This window comes from Ambystoma mexicanum, chromosome 6q (genome assembly GCF_040938575.1).
Source record: "Ambystoma mexicanum isolate Mex_15411 chromosome 6q, UKY_AmexF1_1, whole genome shotgun sequence".
NCBI lineage: Eukaryota > Metazoa > Chordata > Amphibia > Caudata > Ambystomatidae > Ambystoma > Ambystoma mexicanum.
The window spans coordinates 1,288,373,506-1,288,401,499 of NC_090937.1; the positions used below are offsets into that span (position 1 = coordinate 1,288,373,506).

The following is a 27,994-nucleotide window of genomic DNA, read 5'->3' on the forward strand; positions in this document are numbered from 1 at the left end:
GCTACATCCAGCGAGTGCAAAGTCCTCTCAGCCGGCGACCAAGGCGATGGGAAGAAAACTGACAACACCAAGGGCTCGTTGAGGTGGAAGTCCGACGGCACCTTGGGCATAAAGGATGGGTGTGTCCTCAGCACCACCCTCGTGTCATGAAAAGTCAAGTATGGAGGCTTGCAAGATAGGGCCTGGATCTCTCCCACTCGTCGTGCGGAGGTGATGGCCACGAGGAAAGCTGTCTTCCACGACAGGAACTTCAAAGGCGCTGAAAGTATAGGCTCGAATGGGGCCCCCATGAGCTTGGTCAGCACCACATTAAGCTCCCACGCCAGGGCAGGAGCCTTCACCAGCGGGAATGATCGAAATAGTCCCTTCATGATTTCTTTCACCAGGCGATGAGACCACAAGGACGCCCGTCGTCCTGGTATATCGGGAGATTGCAGCCAGATGTATTTTGATGGAGGCGTGAGCCAGTCCAGCTTTGGCCAGCGACAGTAGGTACGGCAGTACTTGAGGGGCCGTAATCCGCAGAGGGTTAATCTTCTGTGCACGGCACCAGACAGAGAATCTCTTCCATTTATGTCTGTAGCACTTGAGAGTTGAGGACGCCCTGGCCTTTGCAAGAAGTTCTCTGCAGTCGGCCGGGATGTCGTACCCTCCAAACTCTAGTGCTGCAGGAGCCAGGCCTGCAAGTTCAGCGACTCCGGGTTGTGGTGAAGAATGGCGCCTCCTTCTCTGGAGACAAGGTCAGCGTCCGTCGGCAGCTTGACTGGTGGGGACGTTGACAAGTCCAGAAGGTCCACGAACCAGATCTGCCTTTGCCACGCCGGTACAACGAGGATCATCCTGCACCGGGCCCTCTTGAGCTGGTTGATGAGCCGGAGCAGCAACGGCAGCGGAGGGAATGCATAAAGAAATAGGCCATCCCAGGGGAACGAGAAAGCATCGCCCATGCTCCTCGGCTGGGGGAACCTGCTGGCGAACCTCTGGCACTTGGAATTTGTCGCTGTCTCGAAGAGATCGATTTGGGGTTCGCCCCATCGTCGGAAGAGTCGATCCACTTGATCCCGGCGTAGTTCCCACTCGTGGCACAAGCACAGCTCCCTGCTGAGTGAGTCGGCGATCGTGTTTTTTTTTTCCTGCCAGATGAAGAGGCACCAGAAACATCCCTTGGGCAACGGCCCAATGCCACAGATCCTGGGCTTCTTTGGATAGGGCCGGGGACCTGGTTCCGCCCTGCTTCTGGATGTAGAACATTGTGGTGGTGTTGTTGGTGAAGATCCTCACCACCTTGCCCTTGAGGGACGGAAGAAAGGACCTGAGGGCCCAGAACACCGCACGGAGCTCCAAGATGTTGATGTGGAGAGACTTCTCCTCCGGGAGCCAAAGGCCTCTCGCGTGAAGATCTCCGGAGTGTGCTCCCCAACCTTTCAGGGAGGCGTCCGTTGTCACCGTCACCTGGTGAGCTGGGGTCTGAAAGTCCGTGCCCGCCGACAGATGGGCGCGGGTACTCCACCACCGGATCGCCTGACGGAAAGTCTCGTTGAGAGGGATCCTGTCCTCGAAGCCACCCGTCGACTGGATCCAGCGGGCGTCGAGGAACTCCTGTAAGGGTCTCATCCGAAGCCTGCAAATGCCCACCAGATAAATGCAGGAGGACATCATCCCGAGGAGGGACTTGATAGATCTTACCCTGGCCATGTATGTGGCCAGCAGACGCTGTACTTTGCCCAGAATGGTCTTGGTCCTTTCCTCCGACGGTGAGGCCAGCCACGCCACTGTGTCGAGCTTGGCTCCCAGAAACAGGGTGACTTGCGACAGAACCAGGTGGGATTTAGGAAAGTTGATGGAGAATCCCAGGTCTGTGAGCAGCTGGATGGTCTTCGCAGTGTGCTCCACGGCGAGCTCCCTTGTCCTTGCCCGGATGAGCCAGTCGTCCAGGTAGGGGAAGACGTGGATCCCCTGTAGGCGCAGCCAAGCCGCCAGAGGTTCGAGGCACTTGGTGAACACCCTGGGTGCCGACTTCAATCCGAATGGGAGGGCCTTGAACTGGTAGTGCCGCCTTTGGACCACGAACCTGAGGAACTTTCGGTGTCTTTTTAGAATGGGGATGTGGAAGTACGCATCCTCCAAGTCCAACGACGACAGGAAATCGCCCTCCTCCAGCTGTCCCAGCACATGCTGGAGGGTGACCATATGGAACTTCTGTGCCTTGATGTACTTGTTCAGTCGTCGTAGGTCCAGGACGGGGTGCCATCCTCCTGTCTTCTTTTTTACGAGGAAGTACCTTGAGTAAACTCCGGAGCCCCGAAGCCTCTTTGGGACGAGCTCGATGGCACCCTTCTTGAGCATCGCCCTTACTTCCAACAGTAGTTGAGGGACGTGATTTTCCTTCCTGGCCACGGGTCCAGCACCCAACGGTCGGTGGAGATGGACTCCCACACGCTGACGAACCTCGCCAACCGGCCTCCCACCGGGGTGCTTCGGCAGGGGCCCGACCCCACGGTCGGTTCAATCTTGTTTGGAGGCCGCCTTGCCTCCTTGACCTCCTTGTCGACGACGACAGGCACCACCTGACTTGCCGCGTCCCCTGTAGGCTTCCTGGGACGAAGATCTTGCCGCTTGGCGGTAAGTGGGGGAGCCACTGCCGGATCCCTTGGAGGCACCTTGTCTGCCTCCGGAGCTCCGAAAGGACGGCCGTCGTTGTTGGAGCACTCCCAGTGCCCGGGGAGTCTCTGTGTCTGTCTTGATGGCCTGAAGGGACTCATCAACCGCCTTCCCAAACAGGTTGTTCCCATCGAAGGGCATGTCCAAAACCTTGGTTTGTACGTCCTGGCGGAAATCCGTGGCCTTGAGCCATACTCGTCGTCTCAAGCAAACGCTGTTGCCCAAATGACGGAAACTGGTGTCGGCGGTGTCCGTTGCCACCGTGATGGCGTGGTCCGAAGCAATCTCCCCCTCCTGTAGGATTTCAAGGATCTCAGCCCTTTTGGCGTCTGGAAGGAAGTCTAACAGAGGGGCGATTTTGAACCACAACTCCCTGTCGTAGCGGGCTACGATAGCCAGGGCGTTGGCCGCCTTGATAGTCGCCGCTGCGGATGAGATGATCCGTCGTCCCATTGTGTCCAACTTCCTGCCCTCGCCGTCCGGCAGGGAAGTTGATGTCGAGGCCGATTCGCCCCCAGCTTTCTTCTTTGCCGCCGCTGAGACGACCGAATCCGGGGTAGGTTGTGCCCGAAGGCACAAGGGGGCAGCGTCGGGGACCCGGTACTTGTTCTCGTACCGGTCCCTCTTTGCCGGCGCCGTGGCAGGGTTCTTGATGAGGGTGAGCCCCTCATCCCAGATGTCATCAAGAAGCGGTACGGCGAGGACCGTCTTCCTTTTAGCCTCGCGCCGTTGGTATAGGAACCCTTCTTTCTTCTTTTCTTCAGGGCAAAGCTGGAAAAGCTCGGATGCCCTGGAAATCATGGCATGAAAGGATCCAATCTCGTCGGGCGGGGACGCCCGAGCAGGGGGCGACGGGGGAAACATCCTGTCGTCATCTGTACCTGTCGTAGCCGTGTCTGTGCCTGTATCATCCCTGTGGGTAGTAGACCGGGGGGAAGGCAGAGCAGGCCGCAGACGTGGGAGAGGTGGCGTAGGATGCGTCGTCCTCCTCTTATGCAGTGTACTCTCTCCGAAGGTCCTGACTCTGGTTCCCCCATCGGGTCTGGCTCAGGCACCTCCGTCGGGGGAAGGGGCAACCTTGTCCTTATCTCCGAGCATAAGGACTGAATCGCTGACAAAATGGCCGCCGAGGTGTCCTGCGGAGCTGGAAACGACGGGCGCGAGGGCTCTTGAGGAGCCTTGTCGGCGACACCGTCGCTCTCGTCGTCGCCCTCGTCGGGATCCCTCCCGATGGGCTGGACCTCTTCCACGACTTCGATGAGCTCTTCTTCAGAGGTCGTGTCTGTATCCACGATGGCCACCAGCCCCTCCCCCAACTTTTCCAACGAGGACTTTGTGGGGGTCTTCTCGATGGGCTTGAAAGATGACTCCCTCCGCGGTGGCAGGGAGACTCTGGGTCCTGAGGGTGCCTCCACTGGTGTAGCCTCCACAGGCTGAGCCAGGGCGGCGGCAACATCCTCAATCGAGGTCTTAGCAGGGTGAATTAAGGCCATCGTCACCATCTGGACGCCTGGGGACTTCACCTTGGGCAGGAATCTTCGAGATCGACCGGGGCCTCTCCAGAAGCTTCGCCGGGTTCTCGGACTTCCTCTTACCCGAGCCAGAGCGTTGGCTCGTGGTTGATGGCGCCGGGGAGGATGCGCCCTGCCTGGCAGCCAAGGAGCCCGACCGTTCGGCGCTCCCGGTGCCCGCGGACTTGCGCTGCTTATCCTTTTGTTGGGCCCCCGTCGCCGGGGCACCCTCACAGGACTTAGAAGACCGCTCGGACTTCATTTTCTTCTTCTCGCCTGACAGGCTCTTCCCTTCCAGCCAGTTGGCGAGACGGAGGTGGCGATCCTCATGGTCCGCTCCGACATGTTCCCACAAAATTCACAGTCCTTCTCCTTGTGCGTCTTGTCCTCATGGAGACAGTAGAGGCATAACGAATGCTCGTCCTCCTTGAAAACAATCTAAAGCTGGCATCCAGGGCAGGTCCTGAACAGCTCCCCGGGCGTCGAGCTTCCTTTCTCCTGGGCCATGTCCGGGGTAGGCCTCAGAACTTCTGGAATCCTCCAAAAGCGTAACTCGACGAAATCTTCACCCTTGAGGGGCGTAGAAAATTCCGAAACGGATCCCCGTTGATCGGATGTAGAAACGGTGGAGCTTGAGGCTCTATTTAACGGAAAAATGAGAAAAATCTCCTGAAAAAGCACGAAAACGCAGCAAAAGCTCGAGAGCTACAGCACGAGGACTCCCAACACTTGAACGTGCGGTAAAAATCTGAGGATGGCTGCCAGAGGCGGGGCTTAAAGAGAGGGCAGTCATTGGCTGGGGGAAGTATGACCCAGAGACCAGTGATTGGTTACTACTAAGAAAGACAGATCAGAAACGAAACTGATACTGATTTTTTTCTATACAGAGGATTCCCGGCCTGACGACGGGGAATATTCATGAGCATGTGAATCCATGCCAGACCCCATGCTGGAGAATGTGATAATTCAGCCTTTTGACCTCACAAATTGGCTGAAATAAATCAGTCTTTTTTGTATTTGTTCTTCAAAATGCAGAATTATCACATAGAACCCAGTATGGACCTTGCCATACTGTTGACCTTGTTCAGTGTAATAGACCTTGTTCAGTGTAATAGTGTTCAATGGGACAGTACTTGCAGTGCCTACCGGTGCAGAGCTAATGGGCTTCTATTTTTTTAAAGAGACAGTAACAGCACTTCTCAGCAGGGCTGTGTAATCTATTTTCTACTAGAGCTGCCATATTTGAAATGGGGCAATGCTGGTACTCCTCAGTTCGCTTGCTAAACAGGGCTTCTATAATTGTAATACTATGGTTTTGTTGAGGCAATGCTAGTTCATCTTAGTGGGGCTGCTATACTTTTGATGGGACAACATCAGCACTTCTCAGTTGAGCTGCTGCACTCTTACTGACAAGGCACTAGCACTTCTCAGCAGATTTATTTATTTTTATTGGTTATTTATAATGCGCAAAATATACCTAGAGGGATCGAACCTGTGTTGCTCCATGTCGTCTTGCTTCCAAGGCAAGCACGTTGCCCCTGAGCCATCCTCCCAAGACTCTGAAGATCTGAAGTACATTTAATGATACAGAACCAGAACTATTGAGCAAGTCTAACATCATTTTCATCATCATCAGAATAAACCAACACTGTTGTGGTTATACAAGAGCTAATATATTTAAAGGGATGGAATTACTCAGAATGTAGCAGCACTATTCAATAACCCAAAGTGCTTAAGCATAGTTAATGTGAAAATACGACACTTCTCACCATTGGGACAGTACTGCCTTGGCCAGAGTTTCACACTGAAGAAGTGAGCAAGTGATCCGGGGTCTGCAGCCCACACACACGCATGGGATTCCCATGCACCCACTTGCGAGATTTGCACCAAATTAGTAAGATTGTGCTCCAAGGTAGGAGACACACGCACAGTCTTTGCTCTCAGGTTTGACACACTCACAGGATGGGATGGCATTTCGTTCTCCCATCCTAGTTGTGTTGCTCTGCATTTTGAGGGCTACTACAACCTGGATGATTATAGAGGGGTGGAGTAGGGGCAGTATTGGCCAACTGGAAGGTTTAAACCTCCTCCTTACTTGACTTTAGTATATGCAGTACATGCTAGCCAATGTTTCCACTGTTTTGCAACCCCCTGCCCCCCTCGCACCAAGTTGGTGACTATGTGCAAATGCGGTCATACAACTGCTGGTGATGTCACTTCCTATATTTGGGCACCCCCCGGGAAATTCATAAGTCAGCTCCCCTGCACGATTTATTTATTTGTTCAATGTTTGTCGGGTCCGTTGACACGATTAATTTATTTCTGCAATGTTGGGTCCGACAAATAAACCGTGGCGGAGGACCTTTACTGCCTCAGGTGCCCACTGGAATTGGTTTATGCTTCTTTCATTACCACATAAGTAATGAATGTGTATTACAGAGATACGCTGGCATATGTATTGGGCACACTGCACATGCTCAGGCATCATCAATCATGCTTTGTAGAGGACAATGCTGGCCTAAATTGGGAACAGCCAGCATAGACATGTTGCTACAGAGGCATATTTTGGGCACAACCAGCATGCCAATGTGTTACATCAGTGACAGTGCTGTCTTACACTGTGGACACATTGATAATTAAAATGTGTTGTGTTCTACAATGTTCTTGTCTGCTGTTGGTGACATGGAATGTACATGTTCCCCTTTAGAACGGATTGTTAACTTATGGCTTTTTGGTCACTTTTCCTGCTGTAAAATGCCCAATTTCAGCCCCATATTTGGAAAAAGAATCTTGGGATGGGGGAACCTCCCCAAACCCTCCCTAGATCGTTATAGCTCCCTCGCTACGCTCGGTCGCCCCCACTATTTCAGAGAAATATCAACACATACACACTGGAAGAAATCACAAGAAACTAACCTTTGATCACTAACCCCGTCACCAAAAGCTATCTTTGGGACTGCATGGCTATTCCTGTGATGCTATTTTGTCAAAGGTCACACACCATTGCTTTTGAATATACTGCTTTGGGTGAGGGTGTTCACTTTTGGCTCGCCGGCCCACTGTTTGACAAAAGGTTAATGCTTCGGCCCCACATTCAAAAAGGTTGGACAGGCCTGGTCTAGAGCCTTGAATCAGGGGGTTCACTGCTCATTCTATTTTCACAACAAGCGTGTTTAGGGTTAAAAAGGGCTGTGCATCCCTGTGACTTTTCATTTTATTTACAACATACTTTCTATACTATATATAAAATAAATGTGTAATTTCATGAATTGGTGCTCGTGACTTTCTAGTTACGATTACATTTAACTTCCCATAAGAAAATGTAAAGATGTGTTCATTCGCACATGTTCTTCTCAATCATGCAAGGCCACAACATTTGGCAGGAAACTACTCTGGCCAAACGCGAACTCGCATGATAAATTTCCGGGAAGGTTCATCAAGAACTGGCTGAGAAGTTCACTACTTAGTCCACAATATGGGGCAATTATCAAGACCTTGACCTTTGGCACCATATATTGCAGGCCATAAAATGCCAAAAACCGGATTAGTCAAACTCAAGAAATGTTGGTTTTTTTTTAGGGCATAGAATTATTTCTATCTACAGACATGTGCAGAAGGTGTGGGATGTTTTTACCCATGCATCCAAGCCCTACCACAAAAACTGTGCCTTACTCGCATTGAAAACATCACGATAGCCAGAACTTCCCAGAAAATGCACAGGGAAATGCATGAAGAATAGGCTGCCACCCATTTTTGCCTGTGTTGTGGGCACAGAAGGGCACTGCCTAAAACCACCATTGGGCTACACACAGTAGCCTGAAACCATTGCAAAAGGGGCAATGCTGATTGCCAAAAGCAACCCATAACTATTGGGAATTCATTTTCTTCAGGTCAAATATGGCTAAATTATGGGCACAAAATTATTTTACTGCAGAACCACACCAGTGCCATGTGCTGAACCTGGATAATATACTTCCATGTAAAATCTCTTGTTTGAAATGCATTAATTCAAGACTGATCCAAAAACCAAAAAAAAAATGCATGCAGTACCCGCTTTGGACTCAAGGCGGCGCTAGCAGTTTAAACTCTGACAGGAGAACTGCTACTTCAGAAGCTAATCAGCCTTCTGTGACAATTGGGACTTCAAAAGACTGCGGGTTAATTAGAAATCTAACCACCTGCTGTTCCCAGAGACAATCTGATTTGATTAACAGGCCAAAAGGCTGGGAAACCTTCTCACCTCAGAAAACCCAGGATATCACATGGTCATGCTAACCAAATGCAAAGTGGCCCCCTGGTCTGTTGACCTCAGCTTGCTGGAGCCCACACAGAAGACCTTTTCCCTTGAATAGGATATGGTGATTTTGACTGTTTCCTGTCAACAAAGATCTGCCAGCCAGGAGAGACATGTGATCACTGTTATCCCCAAACTTTGGGGGCGGACTCAAACACTGCAGTACTTTGAATTGAAAGCAAATATATATTTTACAGAAATACTGATAACTATTGGTAACCAGATGACATAAATGTGAAATTTGGGGATCCTTAAAATGAAAACTTTGCCCACAATTCAAGCCCAAACACCAATTTGTGTGATGTTCTGTGGCAAAACCCCGCTATTTATTGATACTACAGACTCTGTGTTTAAGCTAGAGACATGGGAATTTACTGGAGTATGTATGGGCAGGCTGTGTATATGTGTATAATTTTTAATGAAAAACCAATGTTGCATAACCCACTAAAATCGAAAATAAGTTGCCATTTCTTTACCCAAGCTCCTAGAAACGCCAGAGTCGGAACAGGGCCTACCTCATGTGATATATGATGTGTGTAGGTGATGTAAAAACAACTGTGTATTTGGGAAAATATGTATTTGGATCAAATATAGATTTGTGTGCAATCTGACAAGGGGAGGTTCCTCTGACCATAAAGCCTACAGCATCACTCTGACTCACATTTCCTTCCCCCAATCAAGGGAGAGAGGAGGAATTGGCCAATGATAAGTGAGAGGGGCAGGCTTAGCTAGGCCCAGGCACACACCCATTTCCAAAACACATAAAAAGAGACTGCAAGGACAGGTAGAGACATTCAATTCCATTTGCTGCGGAGCATGCTGACCGACGACTTCACATCCAGAGATCCAGACTTCAAATCCATCAATCTCCAAAGACCAGAACTTTACTTCAGAACTTAAAGCAAGGGCCTAAACCCACAAACTGAGAACTCTTCTGGCAGGCCTCAGCAGCCTTAAAATCATTTGAAAACTATTCCACAGCCGGGCGAGCTGTTTGAATTCTTTTGCCAAGAACAATTGCCAGAGACCAGACCAGAGATCCAGAGTGACCCAGACCGCTGTGAGCAGAACCAGAGAGCTGACCCAGATCACTGTGAAGTGCCGAGACCAGAACCGGAGTCCAGTCCAAAACCTGACCAGATCCGTGGCGAGGCCTATTTCAAATTTATATTGTGAGTATCTAGCAGAACTGTGCAGAACCAATCTCTTAGTTAAAATAATCTAATCCAAACTATTTTAACCTAAGTAGAACAGCCTCCTAGAAATCGTGTCATCTGTCATTTGTAAAGCTGCACAACTGTCACCTGTCAATTCTGAAGCTGCAAGCTGTCACCTGTCATTTTGAGTTTTACTTTAAATCCGAAAATCTACCTTTATTTAATCGTCCGTATCTCTGGGACCGTTTGGGCTAGGAATGAGATTTCATCTGAAAGCTTAGAATCTAGGCTTTCCAACGAACCTAGAACCGACTTCCTACTCCCTATACTTTTTCCGCAATCGCGAGACACGCACTCGCGAAATTTACTGCGATTTGCGATTTTGGCTCAATTTCTCCACTTGTCAAAATAGCAGCTCCATTCTTTCCTTTGTTAAAATCCGTTTGCAACTTGGTAATAACTCATAGAGCATTGCTAAAGTGAGCCTGAACTAATACCAACACGCATCACCCACTCACCGTGAATCTCTAGAGGGAATTAAAATCAGTTGGCACATTTTCCCATCCATTGCCATCACATTCAAAAAGCATTTTGGGCCTGTGTTTCAAACTCCTACCTGTTTCCTCTAAGCTTGCTGGGGGGGGAACTGAATTTTGTATTGTATTTGATTGCCTTCCTGAGAACTGTGTGCTCCTCTTTCCATCTCCTTCCATTTCTTACATTGCATAGGGCAGGGGGGGGAATTGCCAGAGAAAAAGTGATTATCTTATCTTTTGCTAAAATCATATCAAGTATTTCTGTACTGCATTTTATCCCTCATTGCTTTTCCCTTGAAATCATAAAAGTATTTTTGCTACTTTATCCATCCTATACTAACTCCTCATTGATTGTAAAGAAGTGTGCTAGTGCCAGATTACCCATTGTTGACCAACGTCATATGTCTAAGTGTACTATCAGATATTAATTTATTATAAAGTGTGATATATATATATATTGTTTAAATTCTCAAATAAACCTTTTAATTTGCAAAACAAACCTACTTCTTGGCTCAGTGGGGTCAGGGGGATACTAAGAGGGGGGTGTTATACAAGGGTGGTCATCCAGAGTACTGAACTAGACATAAAAATACATTAATAAGGGTTTTCCTCAGCATCCCAGACTAGGCATTGACTTGGCTGTAGTGTTGATTGAATATCGCTTACAAAGGTTCGAACGGTCAAAGGAGGGCCAAACAATATGACGTTTATACTACCCAGCACATACAAATGTGCAAATAGAACACCCCACCTGGAACCCCTAAGTAGCAAGGTACGAGGAGAACATGAAATAAAGCTTATATCGCCCAGCACACATCCACAACCAGCACATCTAACATGGAAGGCATGTGCTGAATCAGATCACACAAACTCGTAAAACACACTAAAACATCTGCGGAATCACCAATGAAATTGCCAGCACCTCAACGCGTGAAAACATCTGTATCTGCCGCACCCAACATGACAGATGTGTACTATGAGGGCAGAGGATGCACAACGCATTAAAATCATTTGCCACTCACCCTCACACACGACTGGCACTAGCAAAGGAAAGCATTGTGGAATAAACTTGCAGCAAGGCAAAAGACATGCTACAAGCTGGCCAGTTCCACATCTAGTCTCTCGTGTAAATCCACATGCATGTTACCATTATTCTTATATAGCCATCGACAAAACCAAAGTTCGTACCACCCTGAGATTTTTGATTGCAGTGAAAATAAACCCAACACCAGAGCCACAAGGAAAATGTATGTTTGCTGCCTGGAGGAACTAAACACATGCACACATAAGTATATGACTTTCTTCTGACCAACCTATGAATCCTATCTTTTCTATGCAAAGCCCATCCCAGCGCTGCTCCTAGTGATCCTCTTCCTTCATCTATTATCCCTTCAGACCACTCTTCACTTCTCTCTTATCTTACGGCTCTGTGTAACGCTTCTCTCTGCTCTGCTACTGTCCCCCCTTTTCCAGAATATGTCTATCCTCCCTAGTCCTAAAAGCCTACTCTTGATCCTTCTCTCCCCTCTAATTTACACCCAATTTCCCTCCTTCCTGTCAGTCAGGCTTTCGTGCCCACCACTCTACTGAAACTGCTCTTCTGGATGTCTTCCAATCCCTCTAACCTCTGCTACTCTAAACTCTCTTCTCTTCTGTTACTCCTTGACCTATCAGCCTCTTTCGATACGGTCGATCATTAAATTCTTCTCTCTTCTCTCACCCAGCTTGGCTTTTGTGATACTGATCTCAACTGGTTCTCCTTCTATCTCTCTAACAGTAACTATTCTGTCACTTGGGCTGGGCACTCTTCCTCTGTCCTTCCCCTTTCTCATGGAATACTCCACGGCTCTGTCCTAGGTCCTCTACTCCTTTCCTTTATACTACCCCTCTGGCTTCCATTACCACTTCTTTTGGCCTTACTGTCAAACTAGAAATTATAGCGTGCCTCCTATTGCTATGAATATATGTATATTGGCCTACGCCAAGCTGCTAACAAGCTGCTTATAAACTACATGTGAATAAACTTGCATTGCAAGGTCCTGACCTTAGAAACCATGTAAACTGTCATTTTGTGTCAAGCCGCCATTTTAGGTTTTCTTGCTCTATAAAGTCACCATGTGAGCTAAAATGGTAGCCTATGTTATTCAGAACAGAACTCGATTGTCATGACCTCTGTACAGCTAATGTATAACTTGCCTGCAGGCCACTTGTTAGGGTCATGAGCTGTGACCTTGTCCTTCTGCTGACCTGTGTGCAATGGATTACCTGCATCACTGAAACTGATCTATAATTGAATGAGAACACCTGCTTAACTATATTGTATAAATTAAGTCCTGCATTGTAATGTTAGGCCTAGAGCATACATTATTACCATTTCTTCTTGTTAATGTATAAACCTAAGATGAACTAGATTTGACCTGGCAAGGGACCCCTGAGCAGTAACTTATTTATGGAATGGTTAACCTGAAGAAAGGCTGGACAACAGGCTGGAGAAATGTATAAAAGCCTGACTGTTTCAATGAATATTTGCACTCACTGAGCACACCGAACCACGCCGGAGTTCGCTGTGTTGTACTGAGGGTCGATAGCTATCTGAATTTTGTTCTGTTCTTTTGTAACTGGATTCAGTATAAAATAAAGTGCTTTGTATGTTCCTTTGTAACCTGTGTTTGGTGTGTTTCCTTTTTGGTTACCCTGCCTCATATTATTTCCTTGTTTTCACATTACTCGTCACCTTTCTGCTGAGTATTTGCACACTCTTGTCTTTCTCCTCCTTTTGAGATACCATTCACTCTACCCTCCCTAACTGCTTGCTTTCCATCGAAGCCTGGAACTCCTATTCCTCTCTTGTATATTTCCTTCCCTACTACCTCTCTTCAGATTTCTGCCTCTGCCCGTAATCTGGGGTTAGGCCTTAAGTGCTACAAATCAATAAAAGTACAAATACAAAATACAAAATATGACTGCACCCATTACATATAGTGGGATCAGGGTAGCTAGCATACGTTTGAAATGTTAAATAGCCTTTTGTCTGCATCAGTACTATTTGTCATTTATCAAATATTCATTGCAGGTTCTTTTATAACTTTCATAATGTCACAACCTGTGATGTCACCAGGATGAAAGCTCACCTGACATCACTTCTTGTGATGTCATTAGGGTCTTAGATCATGTGATATTATTGGTTAAATTACATCACTTCTGCTACCCAAGACATTTTGGTGAATGGACGTCCTTGTTACCTTTTGAACAGAGCCAATAACATAAAATCCCATGTTTGCAATTTTGAATAACTTTTCACGTTTTACTCCACCTGTGTTAATAATCAGACTAAATCAAGGCAGTAACAGTTACTATGTTTACGTGGATGGACGACAAAGATTACAAACCATTGTTACAGCTTTATCCAATGTGCAGTGGATGGCAGTGTGGAACCGTGGTCCAGATTTGTCCAATTACAAAGGAACAGAATAGAGTAAAAAATATCACTATGTTTGACATATTCAATGCATTTAATGCCATTTCTTGCCGACCGAAGGGGCGGGTGGTGTGGCTTCTTTTACTAGAGGGTGGGTGGGACTAGCTTCTTAGTTTCCAAAAGAAGCCCCACTGGAAAGTATTTCATGGGTGATAGGTTTGAAACACTGCAAATGAAATGTGCCCCTGCTGCCTTTTACCTGGCCAGAAATTAGACCACTTACAAATGTAACGAGGATACAGCATGAACAAAGTGCCCAGTGAGTAGCCCCAACTCCAGAGAACCAACAACATTCAGTCGGAATGAATAGAGTTAATAAGGAATGCACCATTTTTATTCAATGGGAATTCACAGGTTGAGGGGAAGGAAATGGATGGGTGGAACTAACCGGGAGACCCATACTCATTAGGTGAGTTGGCACACTAGATATACAGAGCTCCAGGACACAGTGAATATGGCACATAAATGTGCACTGTTGTACGTGAGAGAATCGTCTCTCATTCTTCCATTCATGAGGCCACTAGAGTCGTACCTCTGTCAGTCGTAGAGTTTGGATTTTGGTAGCTTGGAAAGGAAGCGGCTCGCTGCTACCTTCTGTTTGGGAATGACTTTTGCTTCAGGCAGATGCCCTTTAACGCAGAAGCGCTGATGGATATTTTATAGCATAATATAGTTCTAAGGCACAACGTAATCTACTTACAGTGTTAAAGGGCATACTTAGAGTGCCTTCTGAAGAAAACACTTGTATTAATGATTTAAAACTTTAAACCGAGCTGCGCGATACCTTAAAGCTCTGCTGAGTAGTTAAATATTAATTGTAGCTATTTGTAGCGAGAGGGAGATGATTAAAGTTTAAAAAGGTATCATCATGTCTGCGGTGGTGTGGATGGAAAGCGGAACCACACTAGAGAACAGTCGTGGCAGTGGGCAAGGGGGTGGAGATTGGAGAAGACTTGTGTCCTAATTCCGAATTTTAGAAACAGTCTAAAATATTGACGATAACCGGGCAAGGCAAGGAGGCACCGGCCAGGAGTGGAACACTTTTGACGGAGATTCGTAGTGTCCTTGTGCTGTTGAAGGTACAGAGATTCGTAGTGTCCTTGTGCTGTTGAAGGTACATCACCTGAATACAGTAGTCGGATTTAGAAAACCTCCTCTCTAACGCTGACCTGCTCCATTCCCATGGCATGATAATAATGACATTGTGCTCGGTGTTCACTAGCCTAGTGCACAGCGCAGAAATCAGAGAAAATAGTCCCGAAAGCCACTTCATCATTGCAAGTGTTTATCTCTCATCAGGCCTCTGCTTCAAAGCTTCTTCTCGCGCTCTGAAACACTTGTGTATGTGCGCGATATAAATAAAATATCATATCATAAGCTTATCACCAACCGCTTAAATCACTTTGATAGACGGTTCTACTGCATTGGAAATTGTTCGCTCCTGGCCTATCCTTTCTTTAAACAAAAACGCCAAATATTGCAAAAGTCACCCCTCCTCATAACCCCAGACAGAGGTCCAATTAAGGCACCATTTATTGTTGACTGTGCCACTGGATAGCAAGATAAAAGCAGAGTAAGTATAAACCTGAGAACTGACGAAATAAAAATGGGAAGATGACAGTGGAAATATAAATGACAAAGATAAGGAAAGGTGGGGTCATTCAGTGGTACCACTGCAGAGCAAGCTACAGACTTCCTAGTGCATTGATTTTCTCTGTCCTCAAGCCGCAGCCCGATATCAGGTACAATGTGCTTTTTTCTGAGCTTGACTCCTGCCGTACCTATTACAGCATCTTCTTGAGAAAATTATCTCTGAATCACTCCCGGCTGACGGTAGATTTAAAACTAATATTCAATAAACTGAAGATTTTATACGACTTGTTAAATGTATTTTAAGAAAATCATGCCGTTTCCAATTAGCCTCAGTAGAAATGTCTCCACAGCTCAAATGGCCATGTTCATTCTTTCATTTGGTTTTCTTGGGGGGATATTTGCTTTCAGTGGTGGACTCACAATTGAGGAGAATCTATACCGGGCTTCAAGAATCTTGACAATTTTGCAGGCTGTTGTAATATGGCACTTTGGTTCCTCTGATAGACAAATGGCAAGCCTACTCTAAAGCCTTCAAAAAAATTAAATTATGCTACTTTATTGGGTACGGCTAGGCTTCTCTACCGAATAACTAGTAACATGCAGTCCGTTCTCCAAGATATCCACAATGAATATGTATGAGAATTATTTACATGCATTGCATTTCAGTGTAGATTATTTACATATGGTGTAGTCATTATGAAAACCTCAAAGGATGCATGATTGATAGACAAGCCCATGAGAGGCATTTTGGCAGCATGGACTCACTGTGTGGACAACCTTTGTACTCACAGCTCTGTGACATCTTTGGGGATTGCTTTTGGCATGGCCTTCAGCCCCTTGTTGCTGCAGCGGACTACAGTGTCCAGGCAGGTGCACTCGACTGGGCAGCGGGAGATCGGGGAGCAGCTGTTATCATCATTGCCTGCGGTTTAGGAGGAAAAGAGACAGAAAAATAGCATTCGTATCCAAGCAATAGCAACACATGGGAGGCTAGAGTGCACATGCACTTCTTGCAAACTCTAACATCGCTGTGCTCCACCTCCAGGAAGAACTACACCCTCATCCATTCCATATCTGCCAGATACTGGACTAAACCATGTGCACTGCTAGAAAAAGCTGATTACTGATTACACACAGTACTGCATAACATACTCCAGATCAGCACTTAGGAGGAGGACCACATTTACCTATTACAGCTTCTTCAACTATGTATGAAACCACAGCGCATTTTATTTACAATTGAAGTTTAAGCAGACAATTATCCTAATCTGCCCTGTCGCTGGTTAGTTTAGTTTCTGGGAGTCATTTAAATTATGAAAGCATTGTGTTCTGTTTTAAAATACAAACCTGCCAGGACACCTCACTCTAGGGAATCAGTGCCCTGCTAAATACAATAATTAATAGATGTATTTGATAAACATATGTGGATGAAATTTAACTGACTGTTGATTGTTGCCACTGAATCCCTAAATTCTCGATTCATGTTTATTTTGAAATAAATCTAATAAGCGAGGTGTAGCCCCGGCTGCTGTGGCCACGGTCTTCGCTAGTGTTTAGCCCTCTGTATATCTCATGGAATTACGCACAACTTCACATGCGCCCAACGATGACACGCTCCGCGACGGCTGTTTTGTGTCCTGACAGATCAAATGCACGCCGCGCAGTCAGCTTTCCTCACCGTCGTCGCACGTGAAGTCCTGAATGGCCACATCCTGGATGGGGATCTCCTTCAGGAAGTAGGGCTTCTGACAGCGGGGGTTTCCGGTTACAATCCGTTTCTTCCTAAGCCAATCTCCCAGCCAAGCCAGGTGGCAGTTGCAGTTAAAAGGATTGGCCAGGAGGTTCCTGTGAAAAGACAAGCAGGCAAGGAATAATTTATCCCAAATTACATGGCTGGTGTTCAGCATGTCACACAACAAGTGCCGCTGCACAAGGGGGCATTCCTATTACAAGTGCCGCCTGTGAATTACACACACACGTATCTCAATTGGCAGAACAACGTAAATGGATTAAGAAACACTCAGGTTATTTAAAAAGCAGCCATTGTAAAAAGAAGGACGTGAGTTTTAAGAAAAAGCAGCTGTGAAGCTGCTCCCCTGCTTTTGGTAAAGATATACACAAATAAATCTCTAGTGTCCATATTCCCGTCAACCCTCATAAACACACAAAAGAAGTTTCATTCAATTTGTGTAAATCTCTAGTGTCAATGTTCCCGTCAACCCTCAACAACACACAACAGAAGTTTCATTCAATTTGTGTAAATCTCTAGTGTCAATGTTCCCGTCAACCCTCAACAACACACAACAGAAGTTTCATTCAATTTGTGTAAATCCGAAACACGAACTTAATCTTGACAACAGTGTCATTCCAAATGAAGAGCAATGAAAGCCAACTGGTCGTCCTGCACACAGCTGGGTGTGTAACACAGAGCAGTGATCCGCCCTGCTGACACACCAGAGGTTAAGGTGGCTAACGTCATATACCTGGATGGAAACCAGGCAATATCCATGTCATTAATTCGTCATCTCTTGACTCCCAAATCTCTCCCATTCACTGTAGAGAATACATTTTCCATCTGAGCCGACAGCTATGCTGATAACATGCCAAAAAATGAATTTACGCGTGTGTCTCCATATTTCTGGCATGTCTGCACTCAGGCCTTCAAAGGAGTATACTGGCGACGCTCTTATGTTATAAACGTGCCGCCACAGTTAAGGTTTACAAATTAATCAGTAGTGCAACATGTCATGAGGGATCATGGATAATAAGTGCTACTCTACACTTCCTGTTTCCAAGATATTGCAAGCATCCATCTTGAATTATTGTTATTTTAAGTGGCTTATATATCGCTCTGTGTCCTCTTACCTTGAGCCCTAATTTCCTCGGAGCCTGAAGTGATCCATGGGAACAAATGTAAAACCACTTCACGTGTCCTACTTGTTAACTTCTATGCCCCACAGCCTGAAAATGTAATCACATCAGAACATGGTGGGATGCATATTTCCCATGAAGCTCAAGGGGTTGCTATGTAGAGCACCATCCTCGTGTGCGGATGCACACTCGTTTATTTCATACAACACCTAGTGCCAAGAGATGGGGGTCACAATTAAAGCACTTGTAACTCAAGCGTGCCATTTCACGGTACAATGGACAGAACATTCAAAGGTTGATGGAACAAGGGTTGCAGCATTGAAGCACCCAGGCACCCCCCGGCCCCCTTATACGGGCCTCATGCCTTCTTCCTGAAGGTAATCCAGACACAGTCTTCACACAAATTCTTCTGCAAGTTGAGTGGTCAGTATTGGTCCACATCAACTCCTTGCCTAGTTTGCAGATCCAGTCAGTGGGCCTCATTACGACCCTGGCGGAAAGTGACTGACCGGACCGCAACAGCGTAAATAGCGTTTCCGCCATTGCACGAAGGAGCAAAGTGCGGCTAATTACGACCCATCGGGCACGAGCATTACGCCATGGCGGAATCCGAAAGGCTGCGATGGCGGAAATGACCCCAAAACGGCCCTTACCGCCGCCGTACGCTGCACTAGGTGCAATACCGCCACCCATCTTAGCGGTCACCGTAATGAGCGGTCACCGTAACGAGCGGGCACCGCAAATTACGGGCACCGTAAATATACGGAAACGGAAGTAAAAGCATGTGGCCGGAACGGGAAACAGCACGCCGCACAACTATAAAATCCGAATCCCAACACAACCATTAAAAATCCGACCCTGACACACATCCCAACCCGTTAGCAACCCCAGTTAAAAAAATAAATATGGGAAAGGTAGCCAAGAAAGCGTGTGATCGCAAGCGGCAGGTCCACTTCTCCCGAGAGGAACTGACCGTGCTCACCGAGACCCTCCAGGAAAATGCCGCCGTCGTCTTCTCCAGTCAAATGACCAGGACGGCCCTTGCCAACAAGAAGGCCATATGGGCCCTGGTGGCACAGCGCGTAAGTGCGGTGGGGACAACACCCCGCACGCCACAGCAATGTCGCAAGCGGTGGGACGACCTGCGGATCCGCGTACGCAGCATACTTTCTGCGAACAGGAACATCGCCACAGCTACCGGGGGGGGGTTCAGAGTCGCCCATCAAGTTGACCCCCTGGGAGGATATCTGCGCCTCCACCATAGGAATGGAGAGCATAGAGGGAGTCGGAGGGATGGAGAAAGGAGTGCCGACATCCGGAGAATCTGGTAGGTTGGCCAAGAGAAACAATGCGAAATCCACAAAACACGAACATGTGCAGTACCCTGTGACCCCATAGTGCAATACATACTTTGCCCTGACAGCGCCCTCTAAAAGTCAGAATGAATAAACAAATCAATCAAGATGCCATAAACAACCCCTACATGTGCAGCATGCACCCCCTAACTGCAGGCAGCCAAATGAATGCATCCTCAATCCACACGAAAATGAGACCACCTCCAAGGCCCAGTCCCAAATCAGCCTCATGTACCACCCCAATGCATTTGATACGTTGCCATTCCAAATCCGACAGACCCATAACTAACGCTCGCCCCTCTTTACTCCACCACAGGGTCCGATACCAACGACGAGCTGCAGGACACCCCTACCAGCACGCCTGCAAAGAGGGCCAGGACCAACGTCCCAAGAGCCTCCACCTCAGGTGCAAGGATCAAGACACGGCAGCAGCAGGAATCAAGTGGCAGCACACTGGAGGGGACTGCAACAGGCACCCCAGCAGCCAGCAAGTCCACAACCCCAGCACCACAGGTCCCCCCAAAGAACGTATCTGATGGCACTGCCTCTGGTGCTAGCAGCACCATAGGTGACACAGCTGTCATGCCAGCATGCTCCGACACGGAAAACAGTGCTGGCGACGTAGGTACCATCCATGACCTTTCCCAATCCCCCTGCATGTTCCATCCCCTACACCATGACGAAACCACGCAGGGGCACCCTGAAGACGACGACTGGCCAACCCCCACAAGTCCTGTGCCAAGGCAACATGTGTTGAGCAGCCCCCCTGTCACACCACCGCAAATGTCCATGGCCCAGCAGAGGCAACAGTCCCTCGACCTGCTGATCGAGCAACAGCAGGAAGTGTCCACGCTACTCAAGGACCATGCAAATGAATGCGGGGGTTCCAGGGCAGCCATGGAAACATCCACCGAGACACTCAGGGCACAAATAGAGAAAAGTAGTGAGAGCCTCAGGGGAGAAATGGAGAGAAGCACCGAGAGCCTGAGAGCACAAATGGAGAAAAGCACCGAGAGCCTGAGAGCACAAATGGAGAAAAGCACCGAGAGCCTGAGAGCACAAATGGAGAAAAGCACCGAGAGCCTGAGGGGGGAACTGCATGCGACGTCCAAAGACGTTTGTGCTGAACTTGCTGCTGTGCGCCGTGTGCTCTCGGAGCTCTCACAAACCCTCAGAGACATGCATGGACGCGAGCAGGCCGAAACATCATCCGTGGCAAGTTCCGTCCAGGGCAGCCCCCAACGCAGATCTGGCAGGAACCTGCGCTCCACGGGCAGGGGTGCCCCTGATACCCGTAGAGGGGGCTTGCAATAGCGTCTACCCACGGACAGCATGCATATTTGGACACTGGTGTTGGGGGGGGAGGTAGTAGGGTGGAGGGGGTGTGTTGGGCTTCACTGGGTGGCGGGTCCATAGGGTGTATAAATCAAATCACATTAACAATACAGCACCTCATTATCATCCAATGACATGTGTGGACATTGATATTTGCGTACGAGGCCTTCATAGGCGTACAGTCCACAATGTGCCTGTACTACACACACACAGTGCCACAGGTCCCCTTTCCGTGTAATAGGCACCATGCGTGGTTGCTAGAAGCATGCATCTATGATGCTCTGTCGGATTGCACGTGCATCCTGTGCCTCATGGACTCCTTGAGGTGCCTCCACATCCCCACCCTCATCATCATCATCATCTTCAGGTGCATGCAGTACAGCGTCAGGGGGCATGGGCACATTCCTACGTATGCACATGTTGTGCAGCATGACACATGCCATGACCATCTTAGAAACCTTCTCATGGCTGTACATGAGTGCCCCGCCAGACCTGCTGAGGCTGCGGAAACGAGCCTTCAGTAGGCCGAATGCCTGTTCAATGACCACACGGGTACGTGAGTGGGCATGGTTGTAGTCCTCCTCATGCTCGTTCTGTGGGTTCCGGATTGGTGTAAGGAGCCATCTCTTCAGTGGATACCCGGCATCACCTGTATGAGACGAATAAAGGGTGTCAGTGGAATGATAGTGCTAAGTAGCCCCCCCCCCCCTCCTGCAAGGTCATTGACGCATCAAATGGGCCACGATGTCATGCATGGAATGAGACTCACCGAGTAGCCAGGATCTGTGCCCTGCGTGTCGCTCCATGTAGCGTGGTATTCTTGTGTTCCTCAGGACCATAGAATCATGGGTAGATCCTGGAAACCTGGCACAACAATGCGTAAAGATCTTGTTGGAGTCACACACCATTTGCACATTGATTGAATGAAATTGTTTCCGGTTGCGGTACTGGACCTCCATGGCATGTGGGACAACCAATTCAACATGGGTGCAGTCGATGGCACCAATGCAACCCGGGATGCCGCCAAGTGCATGGAATCCCACTTTTGCGGTGGTAATCTCCTGGTACGTGCGTGGTAGTGTGATGTGGTCGTCGGCGTGCTTCAGGAGGGCATCGTGCACTTGGAAGAGTGTCCGTGAGGACAGTGGCTGTGAAATGCCATGCAACTGTCCCACTGTGTGCTGGTAGGTGCCTGTGGCCAGGAAGTGGAGTACAGACACCACCTTCAGTAGGGGTGGGATGGCGGTTGGGCTATCTATCATGCTCACGAGGTCAGCATGTGTCATGTCCACAATGGCGATTATGGTGTCCCGGTCCAAACGGTAGAGGGTGTGGATCTGCTCAGCAGTGAGGTTGAACGGATCAGCTCGGAGGCGTGGGATTGCGGGCCGCCTGCGTGGTGGTAGTGGCAGTGCTTGTGGGCCTTGCTGACCCTGCCTTGCCCTCCTCCTCCTCCTTCTCCTCCGTCTCCCCTGTGCGCCCGGTTGTTGTACCTGTTGTTGTTCGTCGTCTTCTTGTAGTTGTAGCACTTGCAGTGCTATCTGGTCCCCCAGGCCCAACATCGCTAGTCCTGCCGGTAGCATTTTGGAGTGGGAGTGGTTGTGGGAGGGGTTTGGGTCTGCTATATATGTGCTGTCGGCCTGTATGGCCTCCACCTGTGCTGATTGAATGAATCTGTGGCAGATGCAATCCCTTCTGGCCGAGCACGTCCCGCACGTAAGGCTGCATTTGGCCGCATGGCATCTTGGGATTGGAATCATGTATCAAATCCCGATGGCAGTGTGATGTACTTTGACTGATTTTCATGCTATGCTCCCATTGTTACACATGCTATAATTGCAGCCGCTTACATACCTGTGAAGAGTCAGTGGTATGTAGGGCTCGATCGATGGCCGACCCTCATGCAGCACAGTAACGTACTTCACCGACGGGCGTGGCGTCCCATTTGTGATTGCAGCCAGTTAGCATTATGACACACAGCCGCACTACATTGATGTAATTGTGAATGCAAGCGTTCACAGAAGCCTTTTCGACGTAATGTTGCAAGTGAGGAATTCGAAGGCCAGCATTTTTGGTTTTGAAGTAGCGGCGAGGATACTCCCACAGGTCTGGGTGGAAATGTAACGTTCTATTGTAGAATGTCCTTGGGACATGGCCCATAACGAGCAAGCAATGAATGATATGAATTGAATGGGATGCGCAATAGCGTAGTGGACGATAAGGCAGGACGTTCCCAAATCCATCTTGCTTCACAACACTACAGATCCGGCCAGGAGCACAGTGGTTTTTGCAGACTGCATTACGCACAGACGCGATGGAAGTTTCACATATTATGTGAGTGAATATTCATGCGTTTTCATTGCGGGATGAGGGAATGATGAATGGATGCATGGACAGATGATTCCATTTAGGGTCTGCCATGTACATGGGTTTTTTGAATCACTCCCCTTCCCCTGCGCTATGTGATGCAAGGCTGCCATAGTGGGATTTACGTCTATCTGCCCTTGTCGGATCCTCCCTGTCTCGACGCGCCTTCATACACTTGTGTCTAGGCACGTTACTAATCCCATGTCATGGGTTCTATCTTGACGGACGCATGCACAGTAACCGACGTTGCCAATGGTGTATTTACCTCGATTGATTTCGTTATGAATCGATACTGATTTAGGGGTGTGTATATTCCTTTGGAGTGGGCTAGCATGCATATGGGTGTGGATTTGGTGTGGTGAATGAAGATTGTAATGCATCATGAGTCCCGTAATGCAATCGGTTAATTTGTGTTTCATTTGGGTGACAGGTATCTCCTGCCCTATTGCAGATGCCATCTCTACGCCACTCCTCCAGATGGGTTTTACTCTCGACACCTGCAGCTTCGGGTGAATCAGTGGAGCACCATTACGATCTTATGGGACGATCGCCAATGGGCCACATGCCCTTACGCTGTACTGGTGGCTAGGTGCAACATTTCGGCCTTTCAGCTCGACTAGTGCCTGCCTCATGGGACGGACCTGCGGTTCTTGCCGCTTCCATGTTGCCTTTTGGAACGTTGATGTAGGCCCTGTGTGCCATGATGGTACAGGGCGTCACACAAGTGGAAGCTGGTCAATTATTGCAGATGCAGCCCTCGGTGATGATGGATGTTTTGGTGTTATTTTGCAAATTGCTGTGGGGCCTTTGTCATTTGGATGTGCATTTAAATTGTATTCCGATATTTGTCGTGTTGCGTTATTCTTTGCAGGTGATGTGGCGATTTTCGATTTGTGGCGGTATGTATTGCGAGATGATCTGCATTGTGTTCCGCCTTCTGAGTTGAGTTGTGTGGTACAGTACTGGCCGCGTTTGCCTACGTAGCACAGTATGGTCACGGATAGGGGCTGCCATTGTGACTGTTTACATGATGTGCTGTTCAGGGGCGGGGGATTGGCTTTTGGCCGACTGGTGCCTGTCAGCCAGGTCGATTGGTGGAATGATGGGATGTTCAGAATGTGGCTGGTCACAGGTGCCTGTGTTTGCGTGCGTTTGTTGGAGGGGGACTGGGGTCATGTCCATTGGAATAGCTTCTGTATTCATGCCATCTGTGCCCTGCAGCTCCCATCGGCCCCTCTTGGGATGAGCCTGGCTGCTCAGTCACTCTGCCAACTTGTGTGGTACATGCTTCTGCTGATGGTTGGTTTGTTTACTGGCAAGAGTACAAGGCTGGTGCAATCCCCCTCAGGATGCTGTTTTGGATGTTGCCTTGCGCTGGTGGCAAGCGATGGGGGACTACTGTTGTTTTGTGTCATGTGTTCTTGATTTTCATTTTGATGTATTGTACCTTCACATTCCTGTGCTGCATCAGTACGGCTATGGTGACATGCCGTACATGGATGCCCACTCACGGGGCGCTTTGAGCCCCTGCATGCATTTCTACGTTGGCATGCATGGGTGAATTGTAGATTTCACTGGTTGCATAGTGTGAGTACATTGCGCCTGCCAGGAGTTGTGCAATGTGGCCAGGGAGTGGAGTACAGGCACTCAGTGGGCCATTTACGGTTGGTTCACGATGCCGTATTTCTCGCCATGGCGGAATGGTACTTTACGACGTGCTTGATGGCGTTCAGTACATGTCCGCTAGGGTCAGAATTCGCGTACCGTTGCGCCATGGCGGTGATTCCGGTTTTGCAAGGCGCGCGTGCGCGTACTTGGTGCAGTTAGCGTTGCCGTTCACTGCGGTGTCGCTAATGGCATCGTACTTTACGGTGACGGGTCATAATCGCAACGAGCGGTGTTCGATGGCGGTATTGCATTTCCGCCATCATTTTTCCATTTCCGCCAGGGTCGTAATGAGGCCCAGTGTGCTTATTCTCAATGTCATTGGGCCTCATTACAACCTTGGTGCTAAGTGCACCAACTTTACCACCATGGTGTAAACTCTTTTTACACCATGGTGGATGGCGGATTTACCGCCCCATTCCAAGGTCAGTGGGGCGGTAAATCCCCATTTCCCATTTTCCCTTCCCCATTCCCATTTTTGCCCCATAGGGCATAATGGGAGTGGGGAAGGCGCTAATTACGCCGCCGTAAATTACGGCGGCGTAATTAGCACCATGGCAGGTTAGCGCCATGGATTTTAACGCCTGCTAAAAGCAGGCGTTAAAATCAGAATCAGGCGTTAAGGGTTAACGGTGGCGTTAACCCTTAACGCCTGAGTTGTAATGAGGCCCATTATCTGACTAGGTTTTGCTGAACTGCGTTATACTCTCACCTGAATACAAACATGAGCCAAATTCATAGAACCGCCCGGCTTATTTGTCTGGCTCCAAGTGTCTCAGAAGGCACTGCTTATTTGCACAACCCCCCTCCTCCCTAGGGCACACAGATGCTACTCAAATTCACAAATACTACAACTCAAAAAAACATGTTTTTCTTCTCCAAAAAGCTATCTCCTATAACTCTATTCTCTGCTCTGGACACACATTGATATGAAAGCATGGCAACATAGTAGCTCTCATAACATTATCATCCCATGTTCACATTTTGGGCAATCCCCTATGTGGCATGGACCACAAATTTGCCCAAAGAATAACCCAGTGGAATTTGACCCCATGGTGGTTCCCAAGCCACAGAGGGAGCCTGGATGGGTAGCAAATCACCGGGCGCATGAAAAAGACTATCCTGTCCTTTTAGGTTTGAAGTGCTTATTAGACAAAAGAAGACTTAAAAGGAGATGTGGAAAGAAACAAATAAAAAGAGTCAATTTATCAAAGGAATTCGTAGGTATTTCTTGGTGGGTGTAAGCTGCTGCCCTATTGCTTTATAGATGGTAAATGGATCAGTGTGATGCATGGATTCTTTATGGAAATGGGGTCCTTCGTATCCTTGTATTACATGGTTTAAGATTTGTTTGATAAAGCTGTGACCCCCAAACTAAGTCACTTGGCAGTATAATGAAAACCTAAGGTGCAAGTTGCAACCCATGACTGGCGTGTTGTATTCCCCCAGCGTTCATACACAGCATACACACAGTGAATGTTGGCAAGCAATACACTAACATATGGGGAGCACACAATGTCAGAATAGGAAGCGGGGGCTGAGAGTCAAGCCAGATTCATAACTTCTGAACACTGCCTGCCAGTCACCATCAGTGTCCTGAGCTGGAGCTGCCTGCTCGGGTGCACACACTCACATGTCAGGCAGTCTGTAATTAGTGGGGTCACATCAGGATGTGCAGTGTTTTATCACATAAACAGAACGTCAGACTTGAAGGGAAATTGTTTTGTGGTTAAAGGTTCGATTAAAGGAACATAAAGGAACAGAGATTGTCAAGAATGTTTTGCTACTGGATTCATTTTTCGTGCCCTTTCTTAAAACTGCATTCTTCTCCGGTCCCATTCAATTCGGTATGGACACTTAGATTGCTTCCCAGTCGCTATTTATTATGCAAGGCTTTCGGTCTAGTAGGGTCTTCAAGTAAACTAGGAGTTTATCATCAACTTGTAGTGGCCGGACACATTACCATACATTCAGTCATGAAATGCATCCTTTCAATGAATAACTTTCCATAATATTACTCCTGACCTCCGCTGTCCTTATTATGGGCCTAATTAATACAATGCATATTTATTCTTTGTCTGAAAATATTCATATTTTGAATTGAGTTCTGGTCAGGAATGTAAAAACCAAGCCCTTCCCTTGTCTATTTGGATTGATCACACATTTTCCACCGGTGTTATGGCTAAAAGACTGCACTTTGGTAACGGCCTCCGACTGAACAATCTGAAAGTGCTGCGAGTTGGTTCTGGCGCGCAGGTGGTGTACGCCACATAACAAGCCAATAGTATAAATACAGGATGTAAGGGAAAGCGAGAGGTAACTGAGTGGAGGTGACTGGCACGCGGAGGTGCACTGGAGTTCTCTGGATGCATCCACACTCACCATACACACTTACCCATTGCAATACCTCTGTGTTTAACTGCCTCGGGAGGATAGCTCAGCGGCAATGTGCTCGCCTTGGAAGCAAGACAACATGGAGCAACAAAGGTTCGATCCACGGGTCCGTGCTTAGAAACCTCTGGGCATTAAGCGCGTTATAAATAACCCATCATATCATATTATATCATAAAAATCCCGGAATAAGAAATCCATCAATGTGAATCACGTACACCTCCCACGGGCACCTGCTGATAAGTAAGCCTGCGCATGGTGCAGCTTATTGACACCCTCGGGTCACCCCGCTACTGCAGTTCAATCAGGATGCCGATCCTAAAGGAAAGGGGCGAGCGAGGCAGATGCATGTACACTCGTCCATGTCTGCAGGAGAGCATGGCACAGCCCTGCCTTCTCTCTGAAGTGCATATGCTTCTGACACTGAAGCACCGGCACATCCCTTCAACCCTCCATGTATCACTCTGGACCTGATCACCCCCAAGACTCTTGATTGTGAGGCCCACCATGGGTTGACCACGCAGGGCTCGGTCATGTCGATTCCCGCCAGCACAGCTGGTCAAGGGCATGTGATGTTGAATGGCATAGCTCCCATTGACATCTCTGCTATTCCCCAATGGCACCACTTCTCACTGACCAGTGCACTGTGTCCTCCACACTCTCTCGCAACATGACACGTGACTGGAAGGGTGCACAGGATAAAGCCACAGAGGATCATGGGCTTGCTCCCAGGCTTATTTTGCAGTGCTGGGTTTAAAAAAAATCGCCATCTCATAGTAG

At 48.1% G+C, this 27,994-nt stretch overlaps 1 protein-coding gene across 10 annotated transcripts in view; it reads right to left on the reverse strand.

Annotated features, from left to right (window-relative positions):
• The window catches only part of SLIT2 (slit guidance ligand 2), a 715,126-nt gene that overhangs the window by 163,317 nt on the left and 523,815 nt on the right, over window positions 1-27,994 (reverse strand). For all 10 annotated transcript variants that reach the window (XM_069631891.1, XM_069631899.1, XM_069631897.1 and 7 more), the window contains 2 exons: window positions 16,909-17,075; window positions 16,020-16,152 (listed from right to left, as the gene is read on the reverse strand). In XM_069631891.1, the coding sequence (XP_069487992.1) occupies window positions 16,020-16,152; window positions 16,909-17,075 (300 nt within the window). The remainder of the gene's footprint in view (window positions 1-16,019; window positions 16,153-16,908; window positions 17,076-27,994) is intronic.